The sequence below is a fragment of the Felis catus genome, chromosome B4 (assembly GCF_018350175.1).
Source record: "Felis catus isolate Fca126 chromosome B4, F.catus_Fca126_mat1.0, whole genome shotgun sequence".
Taxonomy (NCBI): domain Eukaryota; kingdom Metazoa; phylum Chordata; class Mammalia; order Carnivora; family Felidae; genus Felis; species Felis catus.
Window position 1 is genome coordinate 67,382,909 of NC_058374.1, and position 23,664 is coordinate 67,406,572.

Consider the following 23,664-nt stretch of genomic DNA (forward strand, 5'->3'; position numbering starts at 1 on the left):
GCACACAGATAGGAGAGTCCCCTCCACTGTAAGCCTCTGGATTGATCTAGTGTTTTCAGGGGATCTCTTCAGGCTGTTTCTATAGTTGGGCTCAGGATGGCACACCCTAACTATGGAGATAATTCTAACAGCTGCCCAGATCAAATAATAGGTAATTCTTACTATTTAAAAAAAAAAAATTAAAGCTTCAGTTGGGGAAAAATGGCAATGGAGAGCTATACAGTGCCAAAAGGAACTGTCATCAGGCCACCCGGCAGGTATTTTGTTTTCACATACAGAGCAAATACAATTTTTGTCAACCTGACATAATGGTTTATGTTACAACTTGTTTTAGCAACAAACAGAAATAATATTTCAAGGGCTCCTAAGCACTTCGTTTTACATTTTATATTTACTATTTAGAATTATTCCTTGGAACAAATTTTAGGTATTATAAAATATTTTTTTAAAGATCGAGTTTACCCATGATCAAAAGAGATAAAAAAGTATTATTCAATATGTGGAGCTTTGTAGATGCCTTTGCTATGTCTAGATCCTAAAATCCAAGGAAGAGAATTAAAGAAAATACAAAAGTGCAAGGGAGATAAATGAGTAATGAATTGTCTTAACTTTTATTTGATTATTTTCATTTACAGTTCTGGCACTGACACTTTTTTTAAAAAAAGATTTTAATTTTATGTAAAGATTGAACTTCGATAAAATAACTTAAAAAATTTACATATACATCACTAAATTTCCATAAAATATACAATACTTTTGATACAGCTATAGGTTAGAATGACTTTGAAGGAAATGATACATATTCATAATTTTTGAGACATCCCATATGTCACATATGTAAGAATAAATATTTATACTGAATTTTCTAAGACATGTGAAGTATTAAATACTATATAACATGCACTCAAATTAAAATATACATTTTGAAATACATATTTTAAAAGCATAAAACTTTTGATTTAATCTAGATGTACATTAGAGCTTCTAAATAGAAATTTGAACATTTATTACAAATAAAGATACTCTAACATCAAATAAGATATAGTCCAAAAGCTGCTAGGAACCAGTTTGGACATGTAGAATATAAATTTCTACTTTGGCTAGAGTTAAGTCTCATCTTTTTAACCTTCAAATGAGATGGAATGATGTTAAATTTACTAAAATTTTAAAACTTTACAAAAATTGGTTTTTAAGTACTTGGAAGCTGCATTCCTTTTTCTCATACTGATATGACGAAATCAAACACATGAACTTAAGAGTGTGAAATAAAAATCTGAATATTACTGCTAACTGAAGGTAGTTACTGAACATTTCATAGACCAAATCACTCAGTGCAACAGACTGTTTTATACATCCAAAGTAAAGATTTATAGGAATTATATTGTTTTACACTCACTCACAAGCAAGTTATGAGGATAAAATGCTGTCATGTACTTCTGAACATCATTAGCACACTTACAAAGTATCTCTTCGATGATTATTGGCACACAAATATTTGCTTCTCTAAAAGATAATGTAAAAGATAATGTAAAAGTTGGTAGCAGTTAGTTGTTTTTAAAATGATTGCTATTTGTGGAAAATAGCAATATTTCTCACCCAGAAGAAGGGAATGTACTGATAACAGATACACTGCTACCACTGATCACTTGATCAAATTAGCTTAACATTACTGTACACGAGGCTAAGAAAATTGATAGAAAGTGACAGAAAACAGGACATTAAAATTAATCTAGAGAATAATTCTGAGTCTTGTTATTGTCAGCAGCTACACATAAGCTATAAATTTTACCCGCTATTTAATACATTTTGCTATAAAGCACATTGTTATGAATTCTTTGCTAGTGGCCTGATATTTTTTTTTTTTCATTTGTAGTTAGGAAAAGATCTAAATTTGGTACTTGAAAACTTGTTGCAACAACTGTGTAAATGCAGGTTTTTAGGTGCTAGTGTAATTTGAGATTTTATAACCAGGAGAATGATTAAAAAAAATCTGATTATTACAAAACATCTCAATAATTTTATTGTTCTGAACTATGCTGATGAGATAAAACAATCCTTCCACTCCTCCTTACTGTATTACAGTACTTATAAATGGTTAGTGTCATTAAGTTGTGAGACTTTCTTAGAGAACACATGGATAGTATTTTGTAGAATATTCTCCCCCAAGGATCTAGGATTGTAATACATATCAATTTTACTTTCCAATAAAAAGCAAAAGTGTAGGTTGTCAGTTACATTTTTCCTGTTCATTCTCCCTCTGGATAATGGATTTTGAAACTATAGTAAATAACTTCTAAATTCTTTAGTGGAATTCTCATTTTAGGGTGAATAACCTAAAAAATAATATTTAGAATCTTCTACATGAAAATGTAGTTCAGTGGTAAAATATTATTATGAAAAAGCACTTGATGATAGCCATTACCATCATAGTATTTTCCATCAGGGAACTAATTACTGCATATGGCTGGGAACAAAATTTCAAATGAAAATATTACCTTTAAAATTTAGTTTTCATTTGGATCTTTTACAAATACATTAAAAATCATGTTTTGGGTAATTACTGACTAAGGTGCGACAGTCAAAATTATTAAGAATGTTTGTATTGAAGAAAATTATTAATGCCAGATCTTTACAATTTATCTGACTTCATGTTCGTCCCTGTGTTCAGGTGCAGATGGAGGGTTCTATTCTCTTTAGAGCAGATCTCATCAGCCACCAAGCTAAGCCTCAACTAGGAGTTACGACTTGCTCTGCAATGTATTCCTGAAACATAATACATGTCTATTGAATTTGCAGCATGCTTAGAAGGACACCTATAATTTCAGTTAAAAGCATGATGCTCAGTCTGTTTTAATACGGTAGGTCAAATCATACCATATATAAATTGTCCTAAAAATATATATATTTGATGATATTTCAAACGTAATGTTTTCAAGTTGATAGTGGTAGCCAAAGATGCTAGGAACTTAAAAGGTACATAATATAAAAAAACCTGAAAAGTTCAAATACTTAATTTTTAATATACTATAAATGTTCACTGAATCTAAAAACAACACCCTAGTTGTATAAGGTTTCTTTTTAAGTAGTTGTTTTTAAAAAAATTATAAATAATCTTTATACTATGCCATTCTGTCTTATACTTCCAAGATATGGAATACTGTCTTTATCACTATATAAATAACAAATAGTTCTTTAAAGGAGAGTTTGAGGAGACTAGGGGAGGAGGACTGTGGCTAATTTTCCCTGTTTTTATGTGCATTTATGGATATAAAGTTCAAAGTGCCATTTGCTTACATCAGGGAGAACAGGCCATGTTCTGCATTAGGAGATAATAAAAGTCCAGTCGCTCCTTTAATAATAAGGTTACTGTGCATTCAGCCCAGCTGAGTATATAAGCATATAATTAAGGCTATGTATACAATAAAGAGAAGAATTGAGGCAATTATTTGGATAAATCAGAAAAATACATTTTTAGAGAGCACTTTAATTGGTCCAAATGCTTTTTCTCCCCATATTCTGATTTTGCCACATAATAGCTCATTTTCCATTTCACTTTCCCTGTGTGAAGTATTACACAGATAAGAAATTTCTTATGGGATAAGAAATATGAATAACTTTTTCTATTAAATCACATCTGCTTTTCTGGGGGAAAAATCAATACTAGTATCCCCTTAGAAATCCATTGTCAAAGCACCTAATTCAGGGAAAAAAACTCTCTAAAATAAATTTTTTTATTGTATGAAATGATCAAAGGGAGCTTTTTTTTTTTTTTTTTTGGCTGAAGGATTTTTTAGGCCAGTAAAGTGACATTTTAAAAGCACGCTTATCATACCCCTGGTGGCTAAGAGAATAAACCTCCTTGGCTACATTTTCAGTTTTGATAATAGTGACAGGAATAAGCCAGACTTCCAGCGAAGAGCAAACACCTTTGGGAGACTGGCAGAAACAATGAATTTAGAGATAGCTATCTTTTCAGTCCAAAGAGTGCCTTATTAGATGTTTAGAGCCATATTAAAATGCTTCAAACTTAAGATTCATTCATATTTTCACTGGAACTAGCAAGTAATTTTGTATATCCTGTGAAGTTCTTAAGAACAAAAAATAGGGATCACTGATGAAATGAGCATAAGAACCAATGAACACTTTGCAAAGACACTGCAGAAATGTATGCTATATTAGAAACATCAATCTGTTCCAAAAGAAAATCTCAATTTTTAGACAAGGAAAGGAATCCAAGCCAAGTATGAGAAAAAGGAAACACCCAAAGACAAATCTATGTATCTTTTCTTTTTTGGTAAACTGTCAGGGAAAATGAGAAAAGGGTGTGCAAAATAAAAACAAATTTGTGCTCTTAAAGTAAAAAAAGACAAGTACTATTAAGTAACGAAATGTCATGATTCCCTTATGAAGAATTAATAAAAAGTTAAGGAAAACGTAAGTCCCACTATTTACTTAAACATCAATATAACAGCAGCATTCTCTGTTACTGATTTTCTTCCTTTCTTTTTTGTTTCAGAAATTATTTGATTAAAAGGGGAAAATAGTCTGCTAGCAGCTATTTAGAACAAAAATGAAGGCACAAATAGTAGGGCTCTAGAGTCGATGAGTGAAGGCGTGGTGAGTATCAGGTGATTTTGGCATGAACAGAAACCCTGAAATACACTTGAAGACACGGCACTGTTTTGCGTTTATAGGTGCATACTTAAGTGACTAACTCGATCAGGGATCCATAAAAATTTTTTCTTTCTTACTTTCTAGCAATAAAATATACTTATCAAAACTTGCCAGCTTATCTGTGCAAATGTATACTTATCACTGATGCAAAAAAATACGTATGAAAATAAACCCTTAAAGACCTGCTTTTCATAATGTTCCAAAGGTCCTGTGCAGAGTCAGTTTCTCAAGAGCTCTCAAGATCTGACTTGGAGAGAGAGACCAAAATGTGGAATCCAAAGGAGATAAGGACAACCATGCCTCTGTGGAGGCACTTTTGAATCTGCTGAAAGCTTAAATGGAATTTACTTTCTAATAGTTGATCACAGATAAGCTACTTGTCCTTAGGGAAATTTAGGGCCAACAGGCCATGTTTTGACAGAAAACATCCTTGGATCATATCCCAGAATCCTTCTTCATAAGTATATCATACATATACGATTCAGCTAGTTTAGCACTGACTCTATTGCCACTAATAATTATATATGGTCTTAGGAAAAAAGGATACCACTGAAGTCACTGGATACAATATTCATTTTAGACTATCTCAGGAAGGATTTACATACATTTGTTCAATAATTATTAATTTAAAATCTCTAAATATTGTTTCACATTTCTGCTTGTGAAAAAAAAAATGTCATCATGGTTGTATCTTCCTCCTAATCAAATATTCTAGAATATGAGGTCATTCAAAACTAGACTGGAAAGAACCAGATTAAAAGCAGGGCAGTGAGGTCACCAATTGCTGCTTTTGTTCCCCAAGTCTGTTTAAATACCTAAATATTTCAGCAGCTGAAAATTATTCCACATCAGAAGCATCGTTGTCAGAAAGATGATAGTTACTTCCCTTCACCCGAATATATTCAATATATCTCCCTTCATCAGAATCTGAAGCGCCACATGTACATAACCTGTTGTCAAAGAGTGATTCAATTTCCTCTAATTTTTTCCCTTTGGTCTCAGGAAGACAGCCATAGATGAAAAGGAGTCCCACAGCAGCGAATCCAGCATAGAGGAAGAAGGCTCCTGCAATGGAAAATAATACGTATGTATATGAATAGTCCTAGGTTGGAAAGTGTACTTGATTTTGATTTTTCCTTCTGGTCAATCATACATAACTGTGGTCTTACATGGAGGCAAAAAATAACTACTGGCCTGCTTTACTCTTACTATTCTAGCTCTATGAACATAATACAATTTATCTTTCTAAGCTCAAGTTATACAATGCCCAACTCAAGAAGAATGATAAACTGAGTTCAGATGTAACTTCTGCTTTGAAGTCTTTCTTCACTTCCTTGGCTAGAGATCACTGTTCTCTCTCCTGTGTACTTTTACAGCACTTTGCTGAAGCCACCGTCATAACAACCAAGAAGTATTATGTGCATGCATTTGCGTCTGTCTTGTCTACTAGAATGGAGGCACTTTGAGGGAACAATCTCTTTCTCATTTATCTTGTACTTCTAGAATCACATACATGATGCCACTTCTGAGTTCATGATTCAGTGGAGTACATGGCAACTTATCTTTCCAATCTCTCATGCCCAAAGTTGAGAAGTCAACCTTGACTGTTTCCTTACCCTCGCAACCAACATCCAATCTGTTAGGAAATTCTGTTGGATCTACCTTCAAAATACAATCCAAATATGACCACTTCTCGCCATTCCACTGGTATCTCTGATCTAAAGGCAATCTTCTCATCTGCACTATCACAGTGGTCTCTTACCTAGTCCCCTTGTTCCTTCTCTTAGACCACCAAGGTCCACTTGTTTTGGTCCATAGCACTTCTCACCATCTGGCATACTATAAAGCTTACTAATTTGTTTTGTTTTCCCCAACTAGAATATAAGTTCCATGAGATCAGAGAATTCTGCTTTCCCCTAAGACTATGCATGCCAATGCAGTATAAACACAAAGACCTAAATAGTACCTGGTTGTGTTACAATTCTAAGTGTAAATACAGCAAGTCTAGATGGATGCGACATATGTGACTTGTGTATACTCTCTACATATTTCCAAGATGGTCTTTCTTATATAATTCTCAATTTAAATATAAGAACCTTACCACAGTGGAGTTCCTGCCTAATTTAAGGTGTTCAATTGAGATCATCCTGGTAATGGAAGATGATAAACTAATGTGACAAATGGCAGAAAGGATATCAGATTGGGAGTTGGAAAATCTAGGTTTAAATCTTGTTGTGTGACTTCCAGTCATTTAACCTCCTCTCTGTGCCTCAGTTTCCGTATCAAGTAAAAAAAAAAAAAAAAGATGGTTTCTCAGCTATTTTATATATTTATTTATTTTTGAGAGAGAAAAAGAGGGGGGGGGGCAGAGAGAGGGGGACAGAGGATCTCTGCACTGGACAGCAGTGGGGCTTGAACTCACAAACTGTTGAGATCATGACCCGAGCCAAAGTCAGATGCTCAACCGACTGAGCCATCTAGGTTAGGTGCTCCACTCAGCTCCTATTTTAGTTTACAATTCTATAAATTTTACAACCCCAATCAGGAGCAGGCATAGGAGAGATGGTTATGAGATGCTTGAGAGGGAGATGTGCTCTCCTGTTTCAGTGTCAAAACTGGTCTCCTTAAGGACTGAGTCTACGGCTTGTTTGTATTTGGGTTCCCAATGCTTAATATGGTGCCTGACACAATGGAGCATCTAGAAATAAATGTGCTCTTGTTGACTGCAAGCAGATCTGAAACAAAGGGCTAAACTAGACAAAGACATATTTCAAAATCAAGCTGTAAGCAAAATAGCGTAGCAAGCAGTTAAAGAACTGAATAATATTTTCCCTTTCTGATGAATCCTTACAGAATGGGAAAGACATTATGAAGACTACTTTTTAAAAGACATAAGTAACCATTCCAGGAATAAATACAGAAACATTCTTGGGAAGGTTCAAGGAAAACTGGAAGAAAAATGCTGCTGAATTGTCCACCTGAAAGAATCTGCTTGGTGGGACGAGGAGTCATGAGAGAACTTCAGGGGAAAAGAGGTAAATTACAAGATTTAGAAAAAATGCGAAAGGGTTGACTAAATCATGGCATAGTTTGCTAGATTAAGTCAAGGAGCTGGACTTGTGTAAGAGAAATGCTCTTTGTTTAAAAGCACAAATACAGGCGTCCTTTATTTCATTTGTTTGATTCATGTTAAACATTCCATACAAGCGTATATGTATTTTTTATGTCTTATACTTAGTAAATAATCAGAAAATACTACTAGGTCATCTGGGATGCATGGCTGAGTGCTACAGTGACAGGAAGGTTCCGTGGCTCTGTAGACAGTGTGGATCTGAAAGTCACAAAGTGATGCAGGCAGACTCCTGGGGCAGTTTCTTAAATTCTCTTGACCCTGCTTTCCTCATCTGTCTAATGGGGAAAAAACTGCTGCCCTGCCAAACTGCAAAGAACAGAAAAAAATGTATGTTACATGCCTACTAGAATTCTGGAGGTTAGCTGCCAAAAAAAAGTGGTAGCATTACCAAATGCATCTAAATGACTATGGAAGAAGGGTTGCTATTAGAGATAGAATAGAACAAGATTAGTAGGACTTAAAAACTGGGAATGTTTTCATGAAAAGGGTGATGCTGAAAAGCTAGCTCTTGGATGATGCTGGGTTTCGGAGGAAAAAAAAAAAGCAGATGAGGTCCTGTGTTTGATTACAGATAAGTAAAACTTGTGGTGGAAGAGAAATGGAATCGTTAGCAGGGAGGGACAAAGAAAGGATGGTAATCATGATGACAATACAGAAAAAATAAGTGCAGATGGTAAAACATTTTAGACTAAATCAGGCTGCTAAACTCCAGAATCTCTAACAGAGCAAACTACGTTTGGCTTTATAAAATATAATGTTGAGGAAACATTCATCATGTTTCGCAATTTAGCAACAGTGGCATGAATAGAAATAAATCAAATCTGTCAGTGCTCCACCATTATGGTTAAAAACAATTAGATGGAATAGGAAGATTCTTAAAGGCCATATAGTTTCTTGCTTGTGACCCAGATTCCCCATCCAAATAACATCAAAGAAATTCCACTAAAATGAAAGACCCTTGGGGCGCTTGGGTGGCTTAGTTGGTTGAGCGTCTGGCTTAGGCTCAGGTCATGCTCTCACGGTTTGTGCGTTTGAGACCCCCGCAGGGCTCTGTGATGATAGCTCAGAGCCTGCAGCCCGCTCTGCCCCTCCCCTCCCCATGATCTGTTTCTCTCTTTCTCAAAAAAAAAAAAAAAAACCAACCAAACAAAAGATAAAATACAAGATCCTTTTACAGAATCTGAAGAATCTAAAGCAGGCAATACGAAAACTGCCCAAGTGGTGAGACCTATGGTTAAGCCCCAGAGGCATGGGCCAGCCAGGAAGGCTGTGGCCTCCTCCAAATAATGGCCAAGTCAGTTATGTGACTCATTTTCTTATTTCTCCTTGGAATGCAAGTAGGAAAAAAACCCAAAAATCTGTAATGAGTCTGTCAGGATTGTTAAGTGCAGATATTCCTCAGTTTTATTCTGAAGGAAATCAATCTTATTAAGAATCCTATATGAAGTTTCAGATTTAAACAAATATTTAATTGAATTATACAGGATGAGGAATCAAAGACCATGTCTGACTGAATTTCAGTACCTCAGTACAGGAAATTTGATACAATGCTTTTCAAAGAATCTATTTAGTAGGTTTAGTATTTAGTAGTCACAAGTGCTATACATAAAATGGTATAGTCCTGACATTTTAATGATAATTTTTAGTAATAAACGTTACTGAATGGGGGCCAAGGCAGACTTGTCTAAGCATTATAGTTCAGGAAAAAACCAAAATTTGAGGTTTTATGAAATAAGAAAGGAGGCAATAAAAGAAGACATGGAAATTTAAAGAGAAATACATTGTTATGGAGTATGTTTGTTAAATCATCTATAGAAACATGTGTCTTACATAAATCAGTAACATGTAGATTAAAATTTAGGTCCAAAGACAGAGAAAAAACTTAGCAAGCAGTAGACTTAATGGACCAGTGTGTTGACATACTAGAAGCCTGGCTTAATGCAAAGCAAAAACTTCTAACTATATATATAAACAATATATATATTTTATTATATATAAGCCATATATATATAATACAATATAAACTGTATATATTCAAATGGAAGTAGGGTTGACACAATTCACATTAGCTTCCGGTGTACAGCATACTGATTAGACAACTATGTACATTATGCCATACTCACACGTGTAGCTACCATCTGTCACCACGTATCACTATTACAATACCATTGACCATGTGCCCTGTGCTGTACTCTTCATCTCCATGGCTCACTCATTCTGTAACTGGAAGCCTGTACCTCCTACCACCCTTCACCCATATTTGCCCAACCCTCACCCTCCTTCCCCTCTGGCAACTGCCAATTGGTTCTAACTGAATATTTCTGAAAGAGCCATGGCTGTGTATGCCCTATTTAAATTTTATTTCTGTTGCCTCCTGTTGTTGAGGCTGCATAAACTGAAGGAGGAGCTTTGCTAACAAAAGTCTTGCCATGTAGACTTTTAGTATTTGGTCTACAACTTAATAAAAAGAATACTTCCGTGGGGTGCCTTCCTGCGTGGTTCAGTTGGCTAAGTGACCAACTTTGGCTCAGGTCATGAACTTGCGGGCTCATGAGCTTGAGTCCCACATCGGGCTCTCTGTGGTCAGCACAGAGCCCACTTCGGATCCTCTGTTTCCCTCTCTCTCTCTCAAAAATAAACAAACAAAAATACTTCCTTGGGATATTAGCCTATATTTAGGTCTTTAAGAATTCCCTAAAACAAACAAAAAAATTAAGCATTCTCAAGAACTAGCAAATATGGGTAAATATTTATTGTATAAATACCTATAGTGTCAGAAAGATAAGTTTCTGAATTTATATAAAAAACTTTAATTCCCAATGGGATAAAATTGAATATATGAAATATGTATATCCATTTTAAAATGCCAATGCATTTCCTTTTTTAATGTTTCTAAATTTCTAAATGTTCACTGGGAGAGACAAGAGTTTTATAAAGATAATAGGAGCTAATACTAATACAGTATGTTCAGGAGACAGGAAGAATAGATTTGTATGTTTCCTCATATTCAAAATTCATCTGTGTATTTATTAATTTGACAAACACTTCTGAGGGCTTATCAAGTGAAAAGGAGGCCCTGGAAGATACTGGGAACATAATGGCAAACCAGTTCTAAGTCCTGGCCAAAGCTCCAGTGATTTATGGTCCAACTGTGGGATGTGTGTGTGTCTGTTCTTGCAAAAAGGAATGTACATGCCCAGAGCGTGGGATGGGGTGGGGTGAATGATGGGGAAGGGGTCAGAGAATGGTCTAAGCAACAGACACTCCATATACATACAGAGACTTACAGGGACTATCTTGGGATAGTCCATCATTTAGAATCCAATTACAAACTATTGGCTCATAGACAGTGAAGAAATTCTCTTGCTAAAGAGAAAATCTTTTCACTTTAGTTAAAAATGGACTTGAGGCAAGATGGCGGCTTAGGAGGACGCTGGGCTCACCGCACGTCCTGCTGATCACTTAGATTCCACCTACACCTGCCTAAATAACCCAGAAAACCGCCAGAGGATTAGCAGAACGGAGTCGCTGGAGCCAAACGCAGACGAGAGGCCCACGGAAGAGGGTAGAAAGGGCGGCGAGGCAGTGCGCGCTCCACGGACTGGCGGGAGGGACCCGGGGCGGAGGGGCGGCTCGCTGGCCAAGCAGAGCCCCCGAGTCTGGCTTGCAAAAGCGGAGGGGCCTGACGGACTGTGTTCCCACAACAAGCACGACTTAGCGTCTGGGAGGTCATAAGTTAACAGCTCTGCTCAGAAAGCGGGAAGGTTGGAGGACAAAGGGAGGGAGAGCTGCTGAGCCCCCTGAGGACAGAGCTCAGTTTGGTGGGGAACAAAGGCGCTCGCCAGCGCCATCTCCCCCGCCCATCCCCCAGCCAAAATCCCAAAGAGAACCAGTTCCTGCCAGGGAACTTGCTCGCTCCGCGCAAACACCCAACTCTGTGCTTCTGCGGAGCCAAACCTCCGGCAGCGGGTCTGACTCCCTCCCGCTGCCACAGGGCCCCTCCTGAAGAGGATCACCTAAGGAGAAGCGATCTAAGCCGGCCCCTCCTGCCCCTGTGCACCTTGCCTACCCACCCCAGCTAATACGCCAGATCCCCAGCATCACAAGCCTGGCAGTGTGCAAGTAGCCCAGACGGGCCACACCACCCCACAGTGAATCCCGCCCCTAGGAGAGGGGAAGAGAAGGCACACACCAGTCTGACTGTGGCCCCAGCCATGGGCTGGGGGCAGACATCAGGTCTGACTGCGGCCCCGCCCACCAACTCCAGTTATACACCACAGCACAGGGGAAGGGCCCTGCAGGTCCTCACCACGCCAGGGACTATCCAAAATGACCAAGCGGAAGAATTCCCCTCAGAAGAATCTCCAGGAAATAACAACAGCTAATGAGCTGATCAAAAAGGATTTAAATAATATAACAGAAAGTGAATTTAGAATAATAGTCATAAAATGAATCGCTGGGCTTGAAAACAGTATACAGGACAGCAGAGAATCTCTTGCTACAGAGATCAAGGGACTAAGGAGCAGTCACAAGGAGCTGAAAAACGTTTTAAACGAAATGCATAACAAAATGGAAACCACCACAGCTCGGCTTGAAGAGGCAGAGGAGAGAATAGGTGAACTAGAAGATAAAGTTATGGAAAAAGAGGAAGCTGAGAAAAAGAGAGAAAAAAATCCAGGAGTATGAGGGGAAAATTAGAGAACTAAGTGATACATTAAAAAAAGAAATAATATACGCATAATTGGTATCCCAGAGGAGGAAGAGAGAGGGAAAGGTGCTGAAGGGGTACTTGAAGAAATAATAGCTGAGAACTTCCCTGACCTGGGGAAGGAAAAAGGCATTGAAATCCAAGAGGCACAGAGAACTCCCTTCAGACGTAACTTGAATCGATCTTCTGCACGACATATCATAGTGAAACTGGCAAAATACAAGGATAAAGAGAAAATTCTGAAAGCAGCAAGGGGTAAACGTGCCCTCACATATAAAGGGAGACCTATAAGTCTCGTGACTGATCTCTCTTTTGAAACTTGGCAGGCCAGAAAGAATTGGCACGAGATTTTCAGGGTGCTAGACAGAAAAAATATGCAGCCGAGAATCCTTTATCCAGCAAGTCTGTCATTTAGAATAGAAGGAGAGATAAAGGTCTTCCCAAACAAACAAAAACTGAAGGAATTTGTCACCACTAAACCAGCCCTACAAGAGATCCTAAGGGGGACCCTGTGAGACAAAGTCCCAGAGGCATCACTACAAGCATAAAACATACAGACATCACAATGACTCTCAACCCGTATCTTTCTATAATAACACTGAATGTAAATGGATTAAATGCGCCAACCAAAAGACATAGGGTATCAGAATGGATAAAAAAACAAGACCCATCTATTTGCTGTCTACAAGAGACTCATTTTAGACCTGAGGACACCTTTAGATTGAGAGTGAGGGGATGGAGAACTATTTATCATGCGACTGGAAGCCAAAAGAAAGCTGGAGTAGCCATACTTATATCAGACAAACTAGACTTTAAATTAAAGGCTGTAACAAGAGATGAAGAAGGACATTATATAATAGTTACAGGGTCTATCCATCAGGAAGAGCTAACAATTATAAATGTCTATGCGCCGAATACCGGAGCCCCCAAATATATAAAACAATTACTCACAAACATAAGCAACCTTATTGATAAGAATGTGGTAATTGCAGGGGACTTTAACACCCCACTTACAGAAATGGATAGATCATCGAGACACACGGTCAATAAAGAAACAAGGGCCCTGAAGGAGACATTGGATCAGATGGACTTGACAGATATATTTAGAACTCTGTATCACAAAGCAACAGAATATACTTTCTTCTCGAGTGCACATGGAACATTCTCCAAGATAGATCATATACTGGGTCACAAAACAGCCCTTCATAAGTTTACAAGAATTGAAATTATACCATGCATACTTTCAGACCACAATGCTATGAAGCTTGAAATCAACCACAGAAAAAAGTCTGGAAAACCTCCAAAGGCATGGAGGTTAAAGAACACCCTACTAACGAATGAGTGGGTCAACCAGGCAATTAGAGAAGAAATTAAAAAATATATGGAAACAAACGAAAATGAAAATACAACAATCCAAATGCTTTGGGACGCAGCGAAGGCAGTCCTGAGAGGAAAATACATTGCAATCCAGACCTATCTCAAGAAACAAGAAAAATCCCAAATACAAAATCTAACAGCACACCTAAAGGAACTAGAAGCAGAACAGCAAAGGCAGCCTAAACCCAGCAGAAGAAGAGAAATAATAAAGAGCAGAGCAGAAATAAACAATATAGAATCTAAAAAAAACTGTAGAGCAGATCAACGAAACCAAGAGTTGGTTTTTTGAAAAAATAAACAAAATTGACAAACCTCTAGCCAGGCTTCTCAAAAAGAAAAGGGAGATGACCCAAATAGATAAAATCATGAATGAAAATGGAATTATTACAACCAATCCCTCAGAGATACAAATAATTATCAGGGAATACTATGAAAAATTATATGCCAACAAATTGGACAACCTGGAAGAAATGGACAAATTCCTGAACACTCACACTCTTCCAAAACTCAATCAGGAGGAAATAGAAAGCTTGAACAGACCCATAACCAGCGAAGAAATTGAATCGGTTATCAAAAATCTCCCAACAAATAAGAGTCCAGGACCAGATGGCTTCCCAGGGGAGTTCTACCAGACGTTTAAAGCAGAGATAATACCTATCCTTCTCAAGGTATTCCAAGAAATAGAAAGGGAAGGAAAACTTCCAGACTCATTCTATGAAGCCAGTATTACTTTGATTCCTAAACCAGACAGAGACCCAGTAAAAAAAGAGAACTACAGGCCAATATCCCTGATGAATACGGATGCAAAAATTCTCAATAAGATACTAGCAAATCGAATTCAACGGCATATAAAAAGAATTATTCACCATGATCAAGTGGGATTCATTCCTGGGATGCAGGGCTGGTTCAACATTCACAAATCAATCAACGTGATACATCACATTAACAAAAAAAAAGAGAAGAACCATATGATCCTGTCAATCGATGCAGAAAAGGCCTTTGACAAAATCCAGCACCCCTTCTTAATAAAAACCCTTGAGAAAGTCGGGATAGAAGGAACATACTTAAAGATCATAAGAGCCATTTATGAAAAGCCCACAGCTAACATCATCCTCAACAGGGAAAAACTGAGAGCTTTTTCCCTGAGATCAGGAACACGACAAGGATGCCCACTCTCACTGCTGTTGTTTAACATAGTGCTGGAAGTTCTAGCATCAGCACTCAGACAACAAAAGGAAATCAAAGGCATCAAAATTGGCAAAGATGAAGTCAAGCTTTCGCTTTTTGCAGATGACATGATATTATACATGGAAAATCCGATAGACTCCACCAAAAGTCTGCTAGAACTGATACATGAATTCAGCAAAGTTGCAGGATACAAAATCAATGTACAGAAATCAGTTGCATTCTTATACACTAACAATGAAGCAACAGAAAGACAAATAAAGAAACTGATCCCATTCACAATTGTACCAAGAAGCATAAAATACCTAGGAATAAATCTAACCAAAGATGTAAAGGATCTGTATGCTGAAAACTATAGAAAGCTTATGAAGGAAATTGAAGAAGATTTAAAGAAATGGAAAGACATTCCCTGCTCATGGATTGGAAAAATAAATATTGTCAAAATGTCAATACTACCCAAAGCTATCTACACATTCAATGCAATCCCAATCGAAATTGCACCAGCATTCTTCTCGAAACTAGAACAAGCAATCCTAAAATTCATATGGAACCACAAAAGGCCCCGAATAGCCAAAGGAATTTTGAAGAAGAAGACCAAAGCAGGAGGCATCACAATCCCAGACTTTAGCCTCTACTACAAAGCTGTCATCATCAAGGCATGGTATTGGCACAGAAACAGACACATAGACCAATGGAATAGAATAGAAACCCCAGAACTAGACCCACAAACATATGGCCAACTCATCTTTGACAAAGCAGGAAAGAACATCCAATGGAAAAAAGACAGTCTCTTTAACAAATGGTGCTGGGAGAACTGGACAGCAACATGCAGAAGATTGAAACTAGACCAATTTCTCACACCATTCACAAAAATAAACTCAAAATGGATAAAGGACCTGAATGTGAGACAGGAAACCATCAAAACCTTAGAGGAGAAAGCAGGAAAAGACCTCTCTGACCTCAGCCGTAGCAATCTCTTACTCGACACATCCCCAAAGGCAAGGGAATTAAAAGCAAAAGTGAATTACTGGGACCTAATGAAGATAAAAAGCTTCTGCACAGCAAAGGAAACAACCAACAAAACTAAAAGGCAACCAACGGAATGGGAAAAGATATTCGCAAATGACATATCGGACAAAGGGCTAGTATCCAAAATCTATAAAGAGCTCACCAAACTCCACACCCGAAAACAAATAACCCAGTGAAGAAATGGGCAGAAAACATGAATAGACACTTCTCTAAAGAAGACATCCGGATGGCCAACAGGCACATGAAAAGATGTTCAGCGTCGCTCCTTATCAGGGAAATACAAATCAAAACCACACTCAGGTATCACCTCACACCAGTCAGAGTGGCCAAAATGAACAAATCAGGAGACTATAGATGCTGGAGAGGATGTGGAGAAACGGGAACCCTCTTGCACTGTTGGTGGGAATGCAAATTGGTGCAGCCGCTCTGGAAAGCAGTGTGGAGGTTCCTCAGAAAATTAAAAATAGACCTACCCTATGACCCAGCAATAGCACTGCTAGGAATTTATCCAAGGGATACAGGAGTACTGATGCATAGGGCCACTTGTACCCCAATGTTCATAGCAGCACTCTCAACAATAGCCAAATTATGGAAAGAGCCTAAATGTCCATCAACTGATGAATGGATAAAGAAATTGTGGTTTATATACACAATGGAATATTACGTGGCAATGAGAAAAAATGAAATATGGCCTTTTGTAGCAACGTGGATGGAACTGGAGAGTGTGATGCTAAGTGAAATAAGCCATACAGAGAAAGACAGATACCATATGGTTTCACTCTTATGTGGATCCTGAGAAACTTAACAGGAACCCATGGGGGAGGGGAAGGGAAAAAAAAAAAAGAGGTTAGAGTGGGAGAGAGCCAAAGCATAAGAGACTGTTAAAAACTGAGAACAAACTGAGGGTTGATGGGGGGTGGGAGGGAGGAGAGGGTGGGTGATGGGTATTGAGGAGGGCACCTTTTGGGATGAGCACTGGGTGTTGTATGGAAACCAATTTGTCAATAAATTTCATATAAAAACAAAACAAACCAAACCAAAACAAACAAACAAACAAAAAATGGACTTGAAGTAGCTTCCCAAAGCCTTTTTCCTGACTCGGCCACGTCCTAATTTTGTTTTGAGTTATGGTCCACACATTTTCACATAAACACCTCTGTCAGGTTTATGCTTTTGGTAGTAGTAAGTGCTGGTCCAGGCCGACAGTGAAATTACCACGCCGTGGCCTGAACAGCATAGATAATCTAGTGGAAGGCATACATCGCAGCACGGCCTTTGGGGGAGCTACCTGGACATGACTGTCTCCATCATGAGATATCTTCAACATTACCCCTTAGATTCCCTGCCTGCATCATTTCTACCATCTTCTGTTATTTATGTTTCTTCATTAAAATAACAGCCTGCGGTGAAGATTTCCAACTGGGGCGACAGCTAGGAGATGTTTGGGTTGTATGGGGTGAGGGCTATAAAGCACTGAGGGATGAGCAGCCATGCTGCTTAGTAAAGAATTACTCTTCTCTTTCCCTAGGTTCATTTCCAAGGCCTTTGGGGAATAAGAAAGCCACGTAGACATACTGAGTATAGCAAAAATATAACCATCTACTCTTTTAAACCCAAATGATAGTACATATAAAAAGAATAGAAAAAATAAAAATGAAACTATAGATGGAAAAAATATTCTCTTACCATAATATGTGAGGTACTCTGCTGTGTGTAAAAATGTCAGTGAAACCAAAACGTTGAACATCCAATTTATTCCAGATGAACATGCATTTCCTGTACTCCTTGCCCAAAGGGGATATATTTCGGAATTCACCGTCCAAGGCATTGGTCCCATTCCTGAGAAAAATTAACATTTTCAGTAAAGTAGTTTATAAGAAATTTGAAAAAGAGTAGCTTGTCTCCTTTAAAAAGAGATAACTTTAACACAGAAACACAAAGCCTTTGTTTACCAGGTGCGAAGAAAACAAGATATAAAATAAGGCCCAGAAGTGCAGTCCAGGAGTATGGCGTAGGGCAGAAATTGTAAGCCCAAAATACTTCTTCCGTTTTGAATTTGGTTTCATTCTCACACCTGAAAAATAATGAAATATTAAGTATTAACTTAATGTTTTAGGGTATAGTTGCAGAAATTCAATGTGCTCATCTTGAATGTTTTGGAAGTTCCTTAATGTCATTAAGGAAAAGGGTCCACGATGTTTTTCTTGAAAAACAAATTAAGATTTAAATATACAGGATTACCTGTGAGGCTCACACAGAATATTTTAGATCTGAATATAATTCAAGAGAAAAAGCTGTGTGTACAGCTCAACAGCAAAAAAAAAATTGTCTAATTAAAAAATGATCACAGGATCTAAACAGACATTTTCCTAAAAGAGATACATAGTTGGCCGACAGGTATATGAAAAGGTGTTCAACATAACTAATCATCAGGGAACTACAAATCCATAATCAAGGAAGTTGAAACCAAAATGAGGCATCACCCCCCCCCCCCCTTTGTCAGAATGGCTACCATCAAAACGATAAGAAATAACAAGTGCTGGTGGGGATGTGGAGAAAAGAGAAAACATTTGTGCACTATTGGTGGAATGTAAACTGGTGAAGCCACTTTACACAACGGGATGGAGGTTCCTCAAAAAATTAAAACTACCATATGATTTGACAATCCAACTTCTGTGTATTTATCTAAAGAAAACAAAAAACTAACTTGAAAAAACACATGTGCCTGCATGTTCACTGTGGCATTATTTACAACAGTCAGGACATGAAAGCAACCTAAGTGCCCACTGATGGATGAATGGAGACAGAAAACGTGGTGTGTGCAAACACACCACACATACATAGAGGAATATGATTCAGCATTAAAACAGAAGGGATTTTTGCCATTTGTAATCACATAAATGGACCTTGAGGCCATTATGCTAAATGAAATAAGTCAGAGAAAGACAAATACCATGTGATCTTATATGTACGATCAAAACAAAAAAAACCCTGAGCTCATAGGTACAGAGAACAGATCTGTGCTTGTAGGGGCACAGAGTTTGGGGTGTTGAAATGGGTCAAGAGGTACAAATCTACGGTTACAAAATAAGTCATCGGATATAATATACAGTATGGCGACTATAGTTAATACTGTACCACATGTCTGAAAGCTAAGAGAGTAGGTCTTAAAGGTTCTCATGACAACAGACATTTGCAAATAATATAAGGTGACGGATGTTTAATACCAAATCATGTTGTACACCTGAAACTAATAAGTTATAGGTCAAATATACCTCAATTAAAAAACACATTGTATTTTATACCCACTTCATAGAAGTCAGACATGATTTCTAGTTAGTTCTTGAAAGCAGTAGTAACACTTTAAGACTACTGAGTGTCAGTAAGTTGTGGTAGAAAGACCTTAGAGTTTGCAGTCAGGACAAGATTCAAATCTTGAAACCAGATATTTTTTTTAAAAATAGAAAAAGAGAGAGGGGGGAAAAAAGAAACAAACAAAAAAACCAAACAAGTGTGAGTGGGGGAGGGGAGAGAGAGGGAGAGAGAATCCCAAGCAGGTTCCATGCTGCCAGGGAAAAAAAGCCCAACATGGGGCTTGATCCCAGGACCATGAGATCGGGACCTGAGTCAGGATCAAGAGTCAGATCGACTGAGCCAACCAGATTCTTTTTTTTTTTTTTTTTTATAAAATGGGGATAATGCCTTACAGGTAATTTTAAGGATCAAAGGGTCATTTGTAAGGAAGTGATAGCATAGATGTGAGCAGAGAACAATGCTTACATCTGATTCCAACTAACAATTCCCTTCCTGCTAGGTGCCCTTACTTATGTCTCAGTCACTCCCTGATGACTTTGCCTCCTAGTTCTATTGTGAAGCAAAGTCTCTGCTGGTCTTAGACTGACTCCCAAGGTAAAGAGTTGTAAGTTCAACTTAATTAAAACTGGAATTTCCCAAAAAGACATAACCAGTCTCGAAAACATTCTTGCTTCCATTGTCATTTTTAGACTAGTATTCCACCTCTATCGACCTCTGTGTTTGAACCTGAACATCTAAGCCCTGTCCTTGCTGTCATAACCCTGACCTCTGTCATAACCCTCCACCTTGTCTTCATGATTTGGGTGCCTGGTCAGTCATATTCTCCACCCCCTCACCTCCTCTGCCACAATCATTTATTTTTACTTCTGGCCTATATAATACTTTGGCTTCATAGTTCTTTAGCCTCTGAAACTGCAGAGAGAGCACTCTGTAGTTTGCTTGATTTGGAACTATTTTACTTTAAGGTCTCAGAGCATTCCTTTTCTGATAACAAGCATTTTGTTTCCTCATTTCCTGTAATTTCCTCCACACCCCCCCAAAAATATTTAGATTTTAAACTCTTCTTAGTATTCACTTACCTTCATCACTGGGTGGGTAGAGACCACGCCGATACTCTTTGTTGGCCTCTAGAATCCATCTTTCTTTCATCCATGCTTACCTGCCATTCTATTTCAGTTTCCAGCCCTGTGCAGTTGGAATTTAACTGCCTTCAATAACCACTGGGCAGGGGCACCTGGGTGGCTCAGTCGGTTAAGTGTCCGACTTCAGCTCAGGTCACGATCTCACAGTCCGTGAGTTCGAGCCCTGCGTCGGGCTCTGGGCTGATGGCTCAGAGCCTGGAGCCTGCTTCCGATTCTGTGTCTCCCTCTCTCTCTGCCCCTCCCCCGTTCATGCTCTGTCTCTCTCTGTCTCAAAAATAAGTAAAAACGGTAAAAAAAAAAAAATTTAAAAAAAAAAAACCACTGGGCAAAATTATGGAACCACCCTACTTGGTTCTATTAAAAGTTCATGCTAGGGGCGCCTGGGTGGCTCAGTCGGTTAAGCACTGGACTTCAGCTCAGGTCATGATCTCATGGTTTGTGGGTTCGAGCCCTGCATCGGGCTCTGTGCTGGCAGCTCAGAGTCTGGAGCATGCTTTGGTTTCTGTGTCTCCCTCTCTTTTTGCCCATCCCCTGCTCACCCTCTGTCTCTCCCTCTCTGTCTCAAAAATAAACATCTTTTAAAGTCTTCTCTACTGAATTCTCTGCTTCAGAGTAGACATTCAATAAACTTTGGTCAACTGTTACTTCCATTAATTAAAATAGTTACTACTATCTTCTAGTACTGACATCTTTTCCTCTGTTTTCCCACTATGAATTTGGGTCCTTCTTTAAGAAGAAAACTGAACCCACTGAACCTCTGTTTTTCTATATTTTCTTTCAGTTTCTTTCAGTTCTTCTCCCACCTCCATTGGTAACACGTCTCTTCCCTTTTCTAAGGACCTGCACCTTCTTGTTCTTTGCCTTCTGTCTCCTCTGGGGTCACGTTCCATCAGCAGTCTGTCTCTTTCCACCATTTTCAGTTTCTTCTCTGACTTCTTCTATTTACAACACACAAGGTCACTGCTACTCAGTTGTTCAAACCCTCTCATATTACTACTACTAGTTCATCTGCAATTATAGAGAAGTTTATACTGGTGAATTCTACATCCTCACTCCCCACTCTTATCTTCACAGCCCAGCTAGCCCATCCACCTCTATGCCAGCGGACTCCTGCTAGGCTCTGTTTTCCTGAATCTGCTCACCCAAAAGTCTGACCCTCAGTCAATCCCTTCCTCCGTCCTAAACTCCAAATTCCTTTATCCTGCCTTGATTATGAGGTTCTTTGATTACTCTCTGGTGGTATTTGCTGACAACCCTTTTTCTTCTCCTTCCCCTTTGCTTTTACAGTTATAGCTCCATCTTTCCATCTTATCTCTCCGATGTATAGGTCTTCATTGCTTTTTTAACTATCTTCCTCCCTCAACTGCTAAATATAGGTGTTTTCTAAGGTTCTCTTGTGGGGCCTGTCCTTTTTTTCTTACACATCTAATTTTATTTTAATTATATTTTTTAAAAAATGCGGATTGCCACAGGCAGTGCCTCATTTGGATGTGTGTGGAGTCTTGGAATCTTGACTACCCTACATTTTCCTATGGATGGACCTTGACAGGTTGTTCAGAGTTTCTAACAGGTGCACAATTCCCATATACCCTTGATGGAAGAACAGCCCTCCTCTATCCGGGAAGGTCACCCTCTTTGAGTGCACAACTATAGGAGGGGTGCACACAGAGCAGTGAGGGAGGAAGGGGATATCTGCCTAGCCAGTCAGATCAGCCAAATCAACCCTGGTTGACCAATGGGGTGACAGATGTCACTGCCATATCACCCTCACACCCTCTCATCTTAGAGATCTATGATCTCCATATGATGCTCCCTGATAGGTTATTCTAGCACTAACTTTTGTCTCCACTAATGGAATCTGGGTATCTGCTGAATATCCACTATTCTTGCAGGCTGTTGGAACATTCAATGTGATGATGCATACTGAGGGCTTAGCACACTGCGTGGCAGGCAGTGTATGCCAGTGCCTCTCATGACATGCCTGTTTTCTTTTTTTGTAAATTTTTTTTTCAACGTTTATTTTTGGGACAGAGAGAGACAGAGCATGAACGGGGGAGGGGCAGAGAGAGAGGGAGACACAGAATCGGAAACAGGCTCCAGGCTCTGAGCCATCAGCCCAGAGCCTGATGCGGGGCTCGAACTCACGGACCGCTAGATCGTGACCTAGCTGAAGTCAGACGCTTAACTGACTGCGTCACCCAGGCGCCCCATGCCTGTTTTCGATAATACCACCATCCTTTGAGTTGAAATGGGTTAAACTCTTGCAGTTAATCTTCAATGTTTTCTTTCCCATCTCTCTTTAAATCCTCTATACTGTGAAGTCCAAGTAAAGAAGAGTGGCTAGGACTATGAGCTCTGAGACTGGCATCCTATGTTCAAACCTAAGTTGGGACACCCAGATTTGAAGCTGGGATGTATGTGAGCTAGGAACTTAACTTTTAAAAGCCTGTGCCCTCATCTGTGAAATAACGATTCTCCTGACAGCCACCTCAAATAGTTATTTTGAGGCTTACCTGAGATAATGGATGCAAAGACCTTCACGTTGTATGGGTAAGAATTCACGATTATACTCCTAGACATGGTTTCTTGAATCTGACTCTTCTTTTCTATTTGCATCAAGACCACCCTAATTCAGACTCTGAGTGTGTGTCTCCTCACCTGCATGTGTCTCTACAGCAGACTCTAGAGTGGCCTCCCATGATCTGTTTCCTGATGTTCATGCACTCCTCCAGTCCTCTCTCAGTGTGGGAGTGACCTGTGACTTCTTTCTAACAGAATGTGCCAAAAGTGACAGGACACATGTGACTAAGTATGTAAGGACAGTGCTGCTTCACTGAAGTCTCTCCCTCTCTTGCAGGTACAGATGCCACCCATTCACCTGTCTGAAATTCTTTCTTCTCAATGCATTTTCATTTTCCTCATTTATGTAATTATCACAGAAGGGCTCTATGTTGTCCTATCTGAAGAGCCTCTCTTTTTTACTGTCCTGGACTCTCCTCCGAGGCAGTGCAGCGCAAAGTAAGGGCACAGGGTCTAGAGTCAGGCCGCATGGTTTTGTACCTCAGTTCTGTTACTTACCAGGTGTATAACCTTGGGCAAGT

The 23,664-nt window shown here is 38.8% G+C and overlaps 1 protein-coding gene across 1 annotated transcript in view; it reads right to left on the bottom strand.

Moving 5' to 3' along the window:
* Positions 1-584: 584 nt before the first annotated feature.
* Positions 585-23,664, bottom strand: part of SLC2A13 (solute carrier family 2 member 13) — a 385,620-nt gene continuing 362,540 nt past the window's right edge. The window contains exons 8-10 of the mRNA XM_023256944.2: positions 18,059-18,180; positions 17,793-17,945; positions 585-5,739 (exon numbers count right to left, since the gene is read on the bottom strand). Coding sequence (XP_023112712.1) covers positions 5,513-5,739; positions 17,793-17,945; positions 18,059-18,180 — 502 coding nt within the window. The 3' untranslated portion in view covers positions 585-5,512. The remainder of the gene's footprint in view (positions 5,740-17,792; positions 17,946-18,058; positions 18,181-23,664) is intronic.